This window comes from Monodelphis domestica, chromosome 5 (assembly GCF_027887165.1).
Source record: "Monodelphis domestica isolate mMonDom1 chromosome 5, mMonDom1.pri, whole genome shotgun sequence".
Lineage (NCBI taxonomy): Eukaryota > Metazoa > Chordata > Mammalia > Didelphimorphia > Didelphidae > Monodelphis > Monodelphis domestica.
This window is the reverse complement of record NC_077231.1, coordinates 105948285-105963958: the sequence shown is the minus strand read 5'-3', so window position 1 is coordinate 105963958 and position 15674 is coordinate 105948285. Positions and strand designations below refer to the sequence as shown.

The window sequence follows — 15674 nt, the reverse complement described above, 5'->3', positions numbered from 1 at the left end:
TCCTAACAGTGGTTTCATGATATCTGAATTGTTTCTTCTTAGCAGCTTATAGTATCTTTTCCTTGGTCTGGTAGTTCTTGAATTTGGCTATAACATTCCTGGGCATTGTCAGTTGGGGTTTAAATGCAGGAGGTTATCTGTGGATTCTTTCAATCTCTGCTTTTCCCTCTTGTTAAAGAATGTTGGGGCAGTTTTCTTGGATAATTTCCTGTAGAAGGATGTCCAGGCTTTTTCTCTGGATCACGATTTTTCAGTAGTCCAATAATTCTTAAATTTAATCTTCTGGATCTATTTTCTATGTTTGTAGTTTTATCAATGAGGTGTTTCATATTTCCCTCAGTTTTTTCATTATTTTGATTTTGTTTTATAGAGTCTTGCTGCCTTATGAAGTCATTTGCTTTGAGTTGTTGGATTATAATTTTTAAAGACTAAATTTCATCCCTGGTTTTTTGATCATCCTTCTTCTTCTGCTCTGTTTTTCTTTGTAGGTCATCTTTCACTTTCTTTGCCTAATTTTCAAGCTGGTCAATTCTGACTTTCAAGACACCATTTTCTTGTTTTAGTTCATGTGCCTCTGTTTCCAGATAACTTATTTTGCTTTTCATGTTCTTTTCCCAATTGTCTTCAACCTATCTTAATTGCTTTTTGAATTTTGTTTTGAGTTCTTCCAAAGCCTGAGTCCAATTTGCTAGAGTTTCTATGTTTTTTCTTGGTGTTCCTTGGTCTTCCTCTGTTCCATTTTCTCTTTGTACATTACTTGGATAGAAGCTGTTGATTGTAATTTCTTTCTTTCTTTTTCTGTACTCATATTTTTTTCCTTCTTTGCCCCCTGTCATTTCCTATAATCTTACTCCTCTAATTATTTGCTGGATCTGTGGGTTTGGGCTCTTCTGTCCTGAAAGAGCTTCTTCTCTGCTCTTCTCTCAAATGATTCTTAAACCTTCTCTCCTTAACCTGTTTCAGGCCAGTTGATTTTGATATCTTATAGTTTCTGTCATTGTTCAGTATTTTGATTTTGTTCTATTTCCTCTCCAATAGAGTCATTGGTTTCTATTTAATCTTTTCCTGGTTCTAAATCTATTTAAGTTAGGTTTACTAGCCCCATGCTGTTTTTTTTTGTTTTGATTTTCTTTTTTTCCCATTTATTCTCTTCCAGTCTATCAAGGTATATACCTTTTCTTTGAGGATGTTATTAATGTGTTTGTTGGTTATATACATATTCCCAAATATTTCCCTCCCTTCTCTTCCCTGCACTAGTGAAGGTATAATTTGCCAAAAACACATATGCCTATTGTATTTCTATTTATCAGTTCTTTCTGTATAGGTAGATATTCAATACAAGTTATTCTTCAAACATTAATTATATAGTTCTATATATTGTTCTCTTGGTTCTACTTTTTTTAACTTTTCATAATTTTGTGTAGATTTTTTCATGTTTTTTTTTTTAATTTACCTGCTCATCATTTCACAATAACATGTCACAATTTGTTTAGACATTTGTCAATTGATGGGCAGTTCTCTAAATTTCCAGTTCTTTGCTACCACAAAGACAGCTTCTATAAATATTTTAGAACATATAGGTTCTTTTCCTTTCTCACCATAGGTTTAAGGGTATACTTCTGGACATAACTTCTTCTAAGTTTGTGAACATAAATTCTAGATTGTTCTCCAAAATTGTTGAATAAGTTCACACTTCCACCAACAGTGTACTAGTGTCCTCATTTTTTCAACATCCCATCTTTATTTTCCTTCTATATCTCCTTCCTTCCTTCCTTCCTTCCTTCCTTCCTTCCTTCCTTCCTTCCTTCCTTCCTTCCTTCCTTCCTTCCTTCCTTCCTTCCTTCCTTCCTTCCTTCCTTCCTTCCTTCCTTCCCTCCTTCCTTCCCTCCTTCCTTCCTTCCTTCCTTCCTTCCTTCCTTCCTTCCTTCCTTCCTTCCTTCCTTCCTTCCTTCCTTCCTTCCTTCCTCCCTCCCTCCCTCCCTCCCTCCCTCCCTCCCTCTCTCCTTCCCTCTCTTTCTTTCTTTCTTTCTTTCTTTCTTTCTTTCTTTCTTTCTTTCTTTCTTTCTTTCTTTCTTTCTTTCTTTCTTTCTTTCTTTCTTTCTTTCTTTCTTTCTTTCTTTCTTTCTTTCTTTCTTTCTTTCTTTCTTTCTTTCTTTCTTTCTTTCTTTCTTTCTTTCTTTCTTTCTTTCTTTCTTTCTTTCTTTCTTTCTTTCTCTCTCTCTTTCTCTCTCTCTTTCTCTCTCTCTCTCTCTCTTTCTCTCTCTCTTTCTCTCTTTCTCTCTCTCTTTCTCTCTCTCTTTCTCTCTCTCTTTCTTTCTTTCTTTCTTGTCTCTATTTCTTTTTCTTTCTTTCTTTCTTTCTTTTCTTTCTTTCTTTCTTTCTTTCTTTCTTTCTTTCTTTCTTTCTTTCTTTCTTTCTTTCTTTCTTTCTTTCTTTCTTTCTTTCTTTCTTTCTTTCTTTCTTTCTTTCTTTCTTTCTTTCTTTCTTTCTTTCTTTCTTTCTTTCTTTCTTTCTTTCTTTCTTTCTTTCTTTCTTTCTTTCTCTCTTTCTTTTTCTCTCTCTCTTCATTTATCCTATGTATTTCTATAGTCCTTGTGGAGAATCAATTTTTCCCATTGAGTTTCTCCTTGAAGATTCTCTGATGTTACTTTCTCATATAAGGCTAGACTTTTAACATCCCTAGATGTATAATATTTTTTTTCTTTCTTTTAGTGGTTTCTTTGGCTTACTTATCTCTCCAGTCCTAATTGCTGAATTGGAGTGTTAAGCACGGGCCTGATTCCTCTCACTAATGGGCTTTTGGTTGAGCTAGTTTACTCCACTTAATTTTATCTTTGGTCACCAGGACTCTTGATCTGAGCTACACCTATTTCCAGGGTTAAAGCCTTCCAAATGTTTGAAGATCCAAGTGATTGATTTTTAGGGCCATCTGTAACATCTCAGGAAAGGGTACTTAAGCTCTCAGAGTAGTACCTTGAGTACTTGGATCTAAGTTCTGCCAGGCCACACTGGTCACTATGGCTCCTGGTAGCCTCAAAAACTGTGTTTTTCTGACTACCTTAAGTATTTCTTAGTGAAACCTTTTTTGCTTTCACTAAATGCAACATTTTGCTGGGCACATGAAAAGACATTTTCTAGGACTCTGACCTAGAAAAAAAAGAAAATATATAAGATAATTGTGACCTGAATGCCATGTCAAAAATAGAAAAGATCATAGATAACATATTTCAAGAAATTTTAAAAGAAAATTGCCCAAATCTCTTATAACCAGAGAACAAAGTGAATGCAGAAATAATCAGCTGGTCAGTTCCTGAAAAAAACCATAAAATGAAAACTCCCAGGAATACTGTGAACTAAACTCAATTTCCAGGTGATAGAAAAAAAAAACTACAAGGAGCTAGAAAGAAAGAATTTCAAGTACCAAAGAGTTGTAGTTGTAGTCAGAACTGTACCTGATTAACAGCCATCACTATAAAGAAGCAGAGATCTTAGAATACTATATTCCAAAGGTGGCACCAAGATAGAAGAATAGAGGAAGCAACACCCCCCAGTTTTCCCCTCAAAAAACACTTTATAATAATGTATTGAATTCTGAAGGAGCAGAGCCAGTGAGGCATTTTTTAGCTCAAAACATCTTGGAAGTCTAGAAGTAGAAGTCTGTGGTATTGGGGGTAGAGGCTGTTCCAGAGCAAAGGAAAGTGACAACAAAAGCTATGAACCTTGGAATCTATATCTGTAAGAGCAACAGTTCTAGGAGCTCTCATCACCCCCAAATAGTAAGAGGATTAGGCACTGGTCATAAAGAGATTAAAGGAGATACCTATGCTAGCAATGAGTGCAGGATGAAGTGCTGCTTGGCAACTCCATTGCCCATTACCCAGTTCTAGGACACAATTCCAGGGCAGAGAGTAGTACATGTGGTCATAAGGGAACAGGAACCCAACTTAAAGTTCTAGGACAGAGGGAAACAGAGGCCCTAGTTCCTGGTAGCAATTCCATGGTGGAGAGAGGACCACTATTCCTTGTGCTTGTAAGAGAATAGGCAACCTTGTAAGATAAAGATCAGAATGTAGACAAGGAGAGCAGTAGCTACATTTCTCTCAAGATCATGCAACCTTGAAAGTACCAAAAACATATGGATCCTCAGAACCATCTCTAAGAACTGCAATATGAAAAAGACTGGAGCTTGGAACAGTTTCTATGCCTGAGGTGAACAGAGTCTAACTCTAACACAAAATTTAAAGTTAAAAATAGGCTTAGAAAATGAACAAACAACAAAAAAGTATTTAACCATAAAAGGCTACTATGATGAAAGGGAAGATCAAGATACAAACTCTGAAGACAATGACAAAAACATTTACAAGCAAAGCCTCAAGGTAAATTGTAAGTTGGACACAAGCCACAAAATAGTTCTGTATAATTGAAAATCTGTTACCCTAAAAAAAAGAACTACATTTCCCAGGAGCCTATTGACTTCTTGTTCTTATGTATTTCCTGTACACAGGGGATATTAGGCAAGGATGGGAAGGGTCTCACCTCTTTACTTCCTGTCCCAAGCTTGGTGGTGGTAAGGTGGGTGGTTGAACTGACTGATCAGCCATGGGCACGTGGCCTTTATTTTGTTATCATCTTTATTCCTTGATTTCTAATGATCATTAATAAATCTCTTAAGATATAATATTTTTATTATTGAGATTTAATTTTAACTTTTATAGTTCCTAGAAGAGCTGAGAAAAGTAATGAAGAAGAAAAAAATGATTTTTAAAATCAGAGTGGCAGAAGAAAAACTAGGAAAAGACATGAGAGTAATACAAGAAAATTATGAAGAGAAAATTAACATCTTGGTAAAAGAGGCACAACAAATATTAAAGAAAATGCTTCTTGAAAAAGCAAAATTGGTCAAAAAGAAAAAGTACAAAATCTCATTACATTAGGAAAATAACTGTTTAAAAAATAAAATTTGGCAATATTTTAAAAATAAAAGCTAAAGAGTCCATGAAACATCAAGAAACAATAAAACATAACCAAAAAAATTTTTAAAGGAAAAATGTGAAATATCTCATTGGAAAAAAAATACCTGGCAAACATATGGACAAAGATGATTTAGAAATTATTGGACAACCTGAATGCCAGAATCAAAAAAAGTTTCCACATATCTTAGAATCAGAAGGTAAAATATAACTTGAAAGAATTAAGCAATCATCTCCTGAAAATGATCCCCAAAAGAAAACTCCTAAGAATACTATATCCACATCCTAGAGTTCCAAAGACAAGGAAAAAATATTTCAAACAATCAGAAAGAAATAATTCAAATATCATGTCCCATTTTTGTCTTCTCCTAAAACTATTAAAGCAGAATAACCCAAACCCCAAGAAACCCAAAGATTCTTTGTCGTTTTAATTTTTCTCTGTGACTTTTAAGGGCATTAGAGTTCTGAGAATACATGTTTCTTATCCTCCAATTAACATCTAAACCACTCATCATCACATATTTCCTTTCAATTTTTTATATATATACACCTTTCTATGGTTCTCTTAGAACCTGCATTTCCATTTCCAAATGTTACTTAATCCTGGTCTTTTCATCAATGATAATTAGAAGTCTTCTATTCCAATAAAAGTATATTTCCTCTCTTTACTTAGTTTTTCCATATACTTGATCCTTGCTTATAAATCTTTACCTCTTGCTTTCCTAAAAGCATTCGAAACTCTCCTTTCCTACCTTAATGGAATAAAGGAATTTCTAAGTCTTTCCTTTTATCATAGGTACTTGTTATTTGGACTCTTTCTTTATACTGTTTGGATTATTATTTCTCTTTGATTTGGAAGTTCTAGATTTGGGGTATGATGATTTTATGAGTTTTCATTTTTAGATTTCTTTTTTGGGGAAGACCTGTTGGATTCTTTCAATTTTTTACTTTGCTCTCTGATTCTAAGAGTTTGAGGAATTTTTAATTTATAATTTCCTAAATTATGGCATCTAGACTTTTTCTGAACATAATTTTCTGAGTTCCATAATACTTAGATTGTCTCTCTTTTACCTATTATCCAGGACAACTGTTTTTTTCATATTATACATCTTGGATTTTCTTGTTGATCTTTTAAAATTTTCCACAAATATTTCTTGTTATATTTTTGAAAAATGGTTTCCATATGGCCAATTTTAATTTTCAGCATTTACTTTTGGGGGGGAGGGAAACTTTCTACTATCAGTTCTAAGATGTCAATTTTCCATACCATTCTTTTTTTCTTGGCTATTCCACTTTGTCCATCTTGTTTTATTTCTACCAGGGACTCCTATGCCAGGGCATAGAGATATTTTTCCTTTAAGGCTTTAAGTAGACTTCTTGTGGGGTCACTATTCTCCCTGGGCATCTCTCAAATCATGGTGTGTCTTTTTGATGTTGGAGTTTTCCTTGGGTTTTTTCATAGGGGGCTAGGAGGAGGTATGTGCTTGACTCAAGTTCCACAACTAAAATGGTATAGGCTGGGCCTCTCTGGTCCTTGATTAGGTCTTTCCTTATAAGAATTCCAGGACTCTGCTAAGAACTCTCAGACATCTTCTATAGGCTCCACTTGGGGTACTTCCCATCAGGGGTTACTCTTGCAGTGGATTCCCTCCACCAGCTTCAGAGACTGCTCCAGATGGATTTTGTTTAGAGCTTTCAGAGTTCTAAACTGGTAGCTGTACTGGACCTTGCCTGAAATACACCAGCAACTCCCTACTAGGCTAAGGTTTTGTGGGTTCATTTTACGACTGAGCCAGCCACAGGCTATTTCCTAAAGTATTACTCTGGACCAACAGGAATACTTTTATCTTCCTTCTAAAGGGAAGAAGACCCACTACATGCCAGGCACTGTGATTTACACATATTAGCTTTATACACAACACTTTACAAATATTTTCTTATTTAACCTTCAAAATAACCTCTCAAGGTTGGGGCTATTATTATTTATTTCCATTTCATACTTGTGAAACCTAAGGCAGGCAATTTTAGTGAATTGCCCCAGGGGCACACAGTAAGTATTCCAGGAGGGATTTGAACTCAAACCTTCCTGACCTCAACTTCCTGACTCCAGGCTTCATGCTTTATGGACTATATCTTCTAAGTTGATCACTTTTCTGAGCAGTCAAGGCTCAGATCTGGATAATATGTATGAAAATGCTATGAGTTTGTGACTTTAATTGCATAGAATAGGGGACATTGAGACAGTTGAGAAGAGAAAGAAGTTAAAGAATTAAGAACTAAATGGGATTATTGGCAAGATGGACCATGTAAAGTAGTTGCTGTTGTTTATGTATGAGGAGGGACTAAAGAGAGATAAAGTATAAATGATTAGTGGAAGAAAATAGCTGTGCCAATTCAATTCAGTGCAGAACTAGTAAGATAAATAAATGTGAAGTAAATAAAAGTAAATGTGAGAAAGATGCATAATCTGTGGAGGTGTTTGGAAAGGGTATGTGTATGAAATTTAATGTTATGTCTAAGGAATACCTTGAAACGTCATCATTAAAGGAATTCAGATCAAAACAACTCTGAGGTACCACCTCATTCCTATCAGATTGTCTAATGTGGCAGAAAAGCAAAATGGCAAATGCTAGAGGGAATGTGTAAATATAGATATATTAATGTATTGTTAATGGAGTTGTGAACTGGTCCAACCATTCCAGAGAACCCAAGGTGCTATAAAAACCGTCTATATTTTTTGAACCAGCAATACCATTACTAGGCCTGTATCTGAAAGAGATAAAAGAAAAAGGAAAAGTAATATCCCATAACATTCATGTACAAAAATATTTATAGCAGGTCTTTTTGTGATGGCAAAAAATTGAAAACCGAGGGAATGCCCATCAATGGGGGATGGCTGAACAAGTTATGGTATATGATTATAATGGAATACTATTTTTACTATAAGAAATGATGAAGGGGCAGGTGGATAGCTCAGTGGATAAAAAGCCAGACCTAGAGATGGGAGGTCCTGGGTTCAAATCCTAACTGTGTAATCCTGGACAAATCACTTACCTCTATTGGCTAGTCCTTACTACTTTTCTGTCTTGGAACCAATACTTAGCATCAATTCTAAGATAAAGGGTAAGGGTTTTTTTTTTTTTAAAGAAATGATGAGGAGAGTGATTTCAGAAAAACATGAGAATATTTAATACACTGCTGCAAATTGAAGTAAGCAGAATCAATAGAACTTTGCTCACAACAAAAAACAGTACTATAATGTTGATCAGTTAGGAAAGACTTGGCTACTCAGATCAATACAGTGATCCAAAACAATTCCAAAGGACTTATGATGAAAAATACCACCTACCTCAAGAGAGAGCTGGTGAACAAAATGAAGCATATTTTTTTCACTTTATTTTTCTTGACTTTTTTTTCAACATGGCTATTATGGAAATACTTTGCGTGACTTCTCATGAATAATGGTTATCATATTGCTTACCTTTTCAACAGTCTGGGAATAGGCTAAAAAAAAGAGAGGAGAATTTGGAACTCAAAATTTTAAAAATATATGTTGAATTTTAAAAAGGTTAACTCCAAAATAAAAAGGAAAGAAAAAATTCCATCATTTACTTAAAGCACAGTTTGGTACCAAGGACTAGTGCATTAACTAGGATATCTGAACAATTTAAAATTTTCATTTAGTGAAGAACATTGTATACAGTAACAGCAATATTTTATAATGAACTAACTGTGAATGACCTAGTTATTCTCAGCAATACAGTGATCCAAGACAATCTCAGAGATTCATGATGAAAAATACCATCTGTCTTCTGCCTTCAGAGAAAGAACTGATGGATTCTGAATGCACACCAAAACACTCTCTCTCTCTCTCTCTCTCTCTCTCTCTCTCTCTCTCTCTCTCTCTCTCTCTCTCTCCTTTCTTCCTTCCTCATCCTCCTTCCTCCCCTTCCAGAAAATATATGGAAAAATATTTTACATAATTGCACATATAAAATATATATCAGATTGCTTACTATCTCAAAGAAGAGAGAAGGGTAGGAGGGACTTCCCTCAGGAAGGAGGGAGAGAATCTAGAAATCAACATTTTTTCAAATGAATGTTGAAAATTTTTCTTACATGTTATTGGGGAAAAATGAAATATTTTTTAAAATTTCATTTAGTAGCAGTTTTCCGTTCCCCTCCCACACATGTGTTTCCCAGCCTCTATGCCCCTTAGATTAATAGAATAAGTACTTTAAAAATTCCATCCGTTGACCACAATTTGTGACTTTACTCTGAAATATGCAAAGTAATCTCACAAAAATATTAATATTACTTATTTAAACTAGGATCTAACATGAAACTTATAATCACAAAGTAGAAATTAGTTTACAACTGAATGTTTTATGGCTAGAGATTACTTACATTGTTTGTAGTAGGTATTAAAAGTTTGTTCCTTTTTTCCCCCTTATCCATAGACATTGATGAATGTGGTACTGGGAGACACAGCTGTGCCAATGATACTATTTGCTTTAACCTGGATGGTGGTTATGATTGTCGGTGCCCTCATGGAAAAAACTGCACAGGGGATTGTATTCACAATGAAAAAGTTAAACACAGTGGGCAGATTTGGGTGTTAGATAATGACCGATGTTCCGTGTGTTCATGTCAGGTTGGTATAGATTAAAGTATTTATCATTCTTATGTTGCCTTACTTAGGAAGAATTATATAATAATAAAACCAGAGAAAGGAAGTTACATTGGGCAATACTAGTGAAAAAGACGTGATCTTTATGATTTAAAATATTTTATTTATATATTTTACATCACAGTTATTTCTGAGTATGTCTTTCCATTTCCCTACTCAGCAAGCCACCTCTTGTACCAAAGAGAGAAAAAAAGAGAGAGAAATGACAGCTTATAAAATATAAAATACTCAGGGTCCTTCACTCACTTCTGCAATGAAAGGAGGGAGATACATTTCTCAACTTGTCTCCAAGGCCAGTCTTGGTTATTATAATCCCACAAATTAGGTTTGGATTTTTTCCATTTATGTTGTTGTACATTACATTGTGTTTATCATTTTGTTGGCTTTGCCTACTTCGCATCTCAATCTTTAAAATTATATAAGTCTTGAAAGTTGCTAGGTGGTGGCTTAGTGGATTGAGAGCCAGGTCCAGAGACAGGAGGTCCTGGGTTAAAATTTATCTTCAGACACTTCCTACATGTCCTAGCTGGGTAAGTCACTTAACCCCCATTGCCTAACCCTTACCCTACCTCTGCCTTGGAACCAATGCACAAGATTGATTCTGAGATGGAAGGTAACAGTTTAAAAAAAAAAGACCATACAAGTAAGTCATTCCTTACTTCTCAGAAACCATGATGTTTGCAATTTTTAACAAATAATATCCCATCACATTCATGTACCTTAATTTGTTTGGTCTTTCCTTCATTAATGAATTCAGTCTGTTAGTTAACTAACTTGTTTCCAGTTTTTTTTTTTTTGCAATCATAAAAAGTGTTACCATGAAGATTATAGAGAATTTCCTTTCTTTGCTTGACATTTGTGGGATATACATCTACCAAGTTATTTTAGTAACTTCTTCCTTCCCTATAATTCCAAATTACTCTCAAGAATAGTTGTCATCTAGGTATACAGATATACATAGAGAATAAAAAAAATAACTAAAAAGCTAGTAGAAATTATCAACAATTTTAGCAAAGTTGCAGGGTACAAAATAAACCTATGTAAATCATCAGCATTCCTATATGTTTCCAATAAAACTCAGAAGCAAGAGTTAGAAAAAGAAAACTTTAAAAATCACTCTAGATAATATAAAATACCTGGGAATCTACATGCCAAGACAAATCCAGGAATTATATGAACATAACTATAAAACACTCTTGACACAAATAAAACTAGATCTAAACAATTGAAAAAACATCAATTGCTTATGGGTAGGATGAGCTAATATAATAAAAATAATAATCCTACCTAAATTAATTAATTTATTCAGTGCTATACCTATCAAACTACCAAAACACTTTTTATAGAATTAGAAAAAATTAATCACAAAGTTCATCTGGAAGAACAAAGACCAAGTATATCAAGGGAACTAATGAAAAAAAATTTGAAGAGTAGAGGCCTAGCACTACCAGGTCTTAAACTATACTATAAAGCAGTGATCATCAAAACTATATGGTACTGGCTTAGAGTTAGGAGAGTGGATCAGTGGAATGGACTTGGAGTAAATGACCTCAGCAAGATAGTGTTTGATAAATCCAAAGATCTCAGCTTTGGGGACAAGAACCCACTAGTTGACAAAAACTGCTGGGAGAACTGGAAAACAGTATGGGAGAAATTAGGCTTAGGTCAACATCTTACACCCTATAACAACTCAGAATGGGTAAATAACTCAAATATAAAGAGGGAAGTCATAAATAAATTAGGTGAACATAGAATAGTATACCCATCAGATCTATGGGAAAGGAAGGAATTTAAGACCAAGCAAGAGGTAAAGAACACTAAATGTAAAATTAATATGAGAATATTAAATTAAAAAGTTTCCATATAAACAAAACCAATGCAACCAAAATTAGAAGGGAAGTAACAAACTGGTGAAAAATTTATAACAAAAATTTCTGACAAAAGTCTCATTTCTCAAATTTATAAGGAACTAAGTCAATTATATGAAAAATCAAGTAATTCCCCAATAGACAAATGGCCAAGAGACATGAATAGGTAGTTTTTCATTTGCAGAAATCAGAACTATCAATAAGCACATGAAAAAGTGTTCTAAATATCATAATTAGAGAAATTCAAATCAAAATAACTCTGAGGTACCACCTTACACCTACCAATTTGGTCAATATGACAGCAAAGGAAAATAATAAATGTTGTAGGGGATGTGACAAAATTGGGACACTAATGCATTGCTGGGGGAGTTGTGAATTAATCCAGCCATTCTGGAAGGCAATGTGGAATTATGTGCAGAGGGCTTTAAAAGAATACATACCCTTTGATCTAGCCATACCACCATTAGGTTTGTACCCCAAAGGTACAATAAGGAAACACTCTTTGTGGTAGTAAAAAACTGGAAAATGAACGGTTGTCCCTTGATTGGGGAATGGCTAAAAAAATTGTGGTATCTGTAAGGATTGATGATCTGGAGGATTTCTATGTGAACTTGGAGAACCTAAATGAACTGATGCAGAATGAAATGAGCAGAGCCAGGAGAACATTATACACAGAAAGTGAAACATTGTGGAATAATCCAACTGACAGACTTTGCTACTAGTAGCAATGCAACAATACAGGACACTCCTGAAGTGCTTATGAGAAAGAATGCTAACCACGATGAGAGAAAGAACTATGGGAGTACAAATGCAAAATCAAAACATATGACATCACTTATCACATGCATATATGGGTATGTGATTTGGAGTCTAGGCTTTAAAAAAGTCGCTCCATAGAAAAAATGAATAATATGGAAATAGGTATCAAGTGACAACATTTGTACAGCCCAGTGAAATTCCTTGTTGGTTCTGGGAAGAGTAAAGGGAAGAGGTGGGGAAAGAAAATGAAAGAAAAAAGAACAGTTAGGTCAATTCATATTTCTGGCCATTTTACATTAATATGCCTCACCTTATAAAGGACCTCCAACAACTGTATATTAGTGATCATGTCTTTCCAAAGCCTTTTCAGCATCAACAATTCTCACCTTTGCCAAACTGGCTAGGGATTAAGTGAAACCTCAGAGATGTTTTGATTTATATTTTTATCTTTAGTGCTTTGAATTCATTAATTTTTAAAATTATTGTTAATGAGCCATATCCTTTAATCATCTATCTAGTTGAAAGTGTCTTTGTCTTATATAATTGTGTTAAATTTCTTATATTTGGTTACACTTTTTTAATTTTTAGAAGGTATAAATTGCACATTTTTTTCTACTGACCAGTGGCTTTACTATAAAAAGCACTTAATGTTATCTATTGGTAATAGGAATTTGCATCTGTTTACAGAAAAATAGGCATAGTGGATAGAATGCTGGGCATAGAGTCAGGAAGACATCTATGAGTTCAAATCTGTGCTCAAACTCTTACTAGCTATGCTTCTCTTGGCAAGTAATTTAACCCTATTTGCCTCAGTATCCTCACCTATAAAATGTGCTACAGAAGGAAATGGCAAATCGCCCCAGGATCTTTACCAAGAAAACCCCAATGGGATCAGCAAGAGTCAGAGTTGACTGAACCAATTGAACAACAGCAGAAAAACAAACAGGCTTAAATATTTTGTAAGTCTTCCATATAAAAGAAACTGATTATTACCAAAAGCTAAAACTTTACTCAGTACTCAAATAGAAATCACCAACATTCTAGGGAATACATTTAATTTAGTTGGAAATAAGAAGATAGTTTATAACTACTAAAGAAGTTTCTCTGCGTTTGATAAATTTTTATGCAAGCTACACAAGTAGAACTTTTATAGAACAATTGTAACAATAAATATCTAGGCAAAATCAGGGAACTTCAATTTATTGTAAATCTTATTAGTGCAGAGTACTTTAACTGCCAAATTAACCCTCAAGTGGCCTCCTTTATGGTATTTTTCAAAGTGATAACCATAAAAACTCCTTCTAAAACTACTGTTTCTTATGATGACAGAATGGATTTGTCATGTGTCGTCGAATGGTCTGTGACTGTGAGAATCCTACCGTTGATCTCTTTTGCTGTCCAGAATGTGACCTCCGGGTCACCAGTCAATGTCTCCATCAAAATGGGGAAATTTTGTACAATAGTGGAGACACTTGGGTGCAGAATTGCCAACAGTGCCGATGTTTGGTAAGTTTGACTGAGTGAAATGGATGACCATATATTTCTGACATTTGATTTTCTCAGTCTGAGAACTTTTTTCATTGCAAACTATAATTTTTAGTCTTAGATGAGCCTGAAGCTCATCACTAGTAAATATCAAGGAAAGTATTCAATTTTTGTGTGTATATAAATATGACTATGTACATCTTCTTGACTGCCAGAGCTTTATAACCTCTGAAAGCAAGACATTCTAAGGAAGAGGAGACAACCTAGAAAATATTGTCAGAGTTTCACTGTTGCTGGTATTGTGAAGCAGATCAATGCCTTCTAAAAGTCTAGATGTTCTCTGCATCTCAGACCTTGGGAAGCGAGGAAACATGATCCCAGCCTATGAAATTCCCTAGGGAAACACATAACAAGTAACCCAAAGAAACACTGGAAAAGATAACTACATAACAGGGCAGAGTTGTAGACTTGGAAGTCCAGGTAATGATCATCTATCCCGATGCCCTTTTGTTTTAATAGAAAAAGAAAATCAAGCCAAGAGAGATTAAGGGACTTGCAAGGTCAAAGAAGTAGTAAATGCCAGAACTACAATTCTACCTCAAGCCCCATGACTCTTAAGTTTAACACCCAAACCCAACAGTCATATTGCTCTACTGTGTCAAAGCCCTACTAGTCCTGCTTTTCCTCTTCTGCAATCATACAGTTCAATACCAACAGGCAAGGGTCTAATGTCAATGGTGAAAGCCTTGCTTTTCTCTTCTTTATGTGCTACTTGAAGGAAGACCATTAAAAAGGAAGCTTTTAAAAATTCATCTGCAATCACATTTGTCTATGAACCTTGAATGATCCTGAATGATATCACTGAGAGCTAGAATATTTTATAAAAAGCCAGATTAATGTATTGAATATTCCACACTCTGTTTTCTTTCTCCTCCTTTTCTCAAGCTCGTTCTCTGAGATTATGTCTATGTTTTCTTAATAGCAAGGGGAAGTAGATTGCTGGCCTCTGCCTTGTCCAGACTTAGAGTGTGAATTCAGCATGGTCCCAGAGAATGAGTGCTGTCCACTCTGTGTGACTGACCCTTGCCAAGCTGATACCATACATAATAACATTATGAAGACTTGCCTGGATGAAATGCATGTGATTCGTTTCACTGGATCTTCTTGGATTAAGCATGGTACTGAGTGCACCCTCTGCCAATGCAAGGTAAGGAACATTAAATTGAAACTAGGGATTTGTTTTCAGGAGGCTTATTAATTTGTTTACTATGTAGATTGCAAAGTCAATTTATCCAATGAGTATCCTAAGCAAAGACAATTCATCTTTATCAGTATCAGTTTTTCCTATCAAAAGTGAGAGATTTTAACAAAAGAAATATCAATACAACAGAAACCACCTACCAAAATCTTGCAAGTTTGATCTGATGCTATGCCATTTCTTAAAAATAAAACACAAAAACACATATACAAAAAAATTCCTGTATTTTTTCATAGCAAAAGACATTCTGGTTATTGGCCATTTGACCATTCACCAATTTACAAATTTGTGTTTTGATTCCTTCATGTGATCTGAGGAGTAAATCAGCTGAATATAATAGATATTGAAAAATTAAAATGGATAAGAATGGACATCTTGGTAAGTAATAATTAAAAGTACTTTGCCAACTTTACACAAATATGCTTACTATATCATCAGTTTAATTAAAGTTGAAAGAATTCTTTACTGTATTTCATCTGTAACTAGAAAAATCTGTTTTCTTTTCTCTTCTCTTGAAAGATAATAAAGAATTATATTATCTTATTCGGTATCAAATTAATACTTATATTTCTATCAAGAACAAAGAGCACATCAATAATGAAAGTTGAATAAAGTCTACTAAAACAATAATTTCTATAATAAAA

General features: G+C 34.4%; 1 protein-coding gene across 2 annotated transcripts in view; it reads left to right on the top strand.

Moving 5' to 3' along the window:
- Positions 1-15674, top strand: part of NELL2 (neural EGFL like 2) — a 131776-nt gene that overhangs the window by 105030 nt on the left and 11072 nt on the right. For both annotated transcript variants that reach the window (XM_056799013.1, XM_007503882.2), the window contains 3 exons: positions 9431-9624; positions 13617-13793; positions 14755-14979. In XM_056799013.1, the coding sequence (XP_056654991.1) occupies positions 9431-9624; positions 13617-13793; positions 14755-14979 (596 nt within the window). The remainder of the gene's footprint in view (positions 1-9430; positions 9625-13616; positions 13794-14754; positions 14980-15674) is intronic.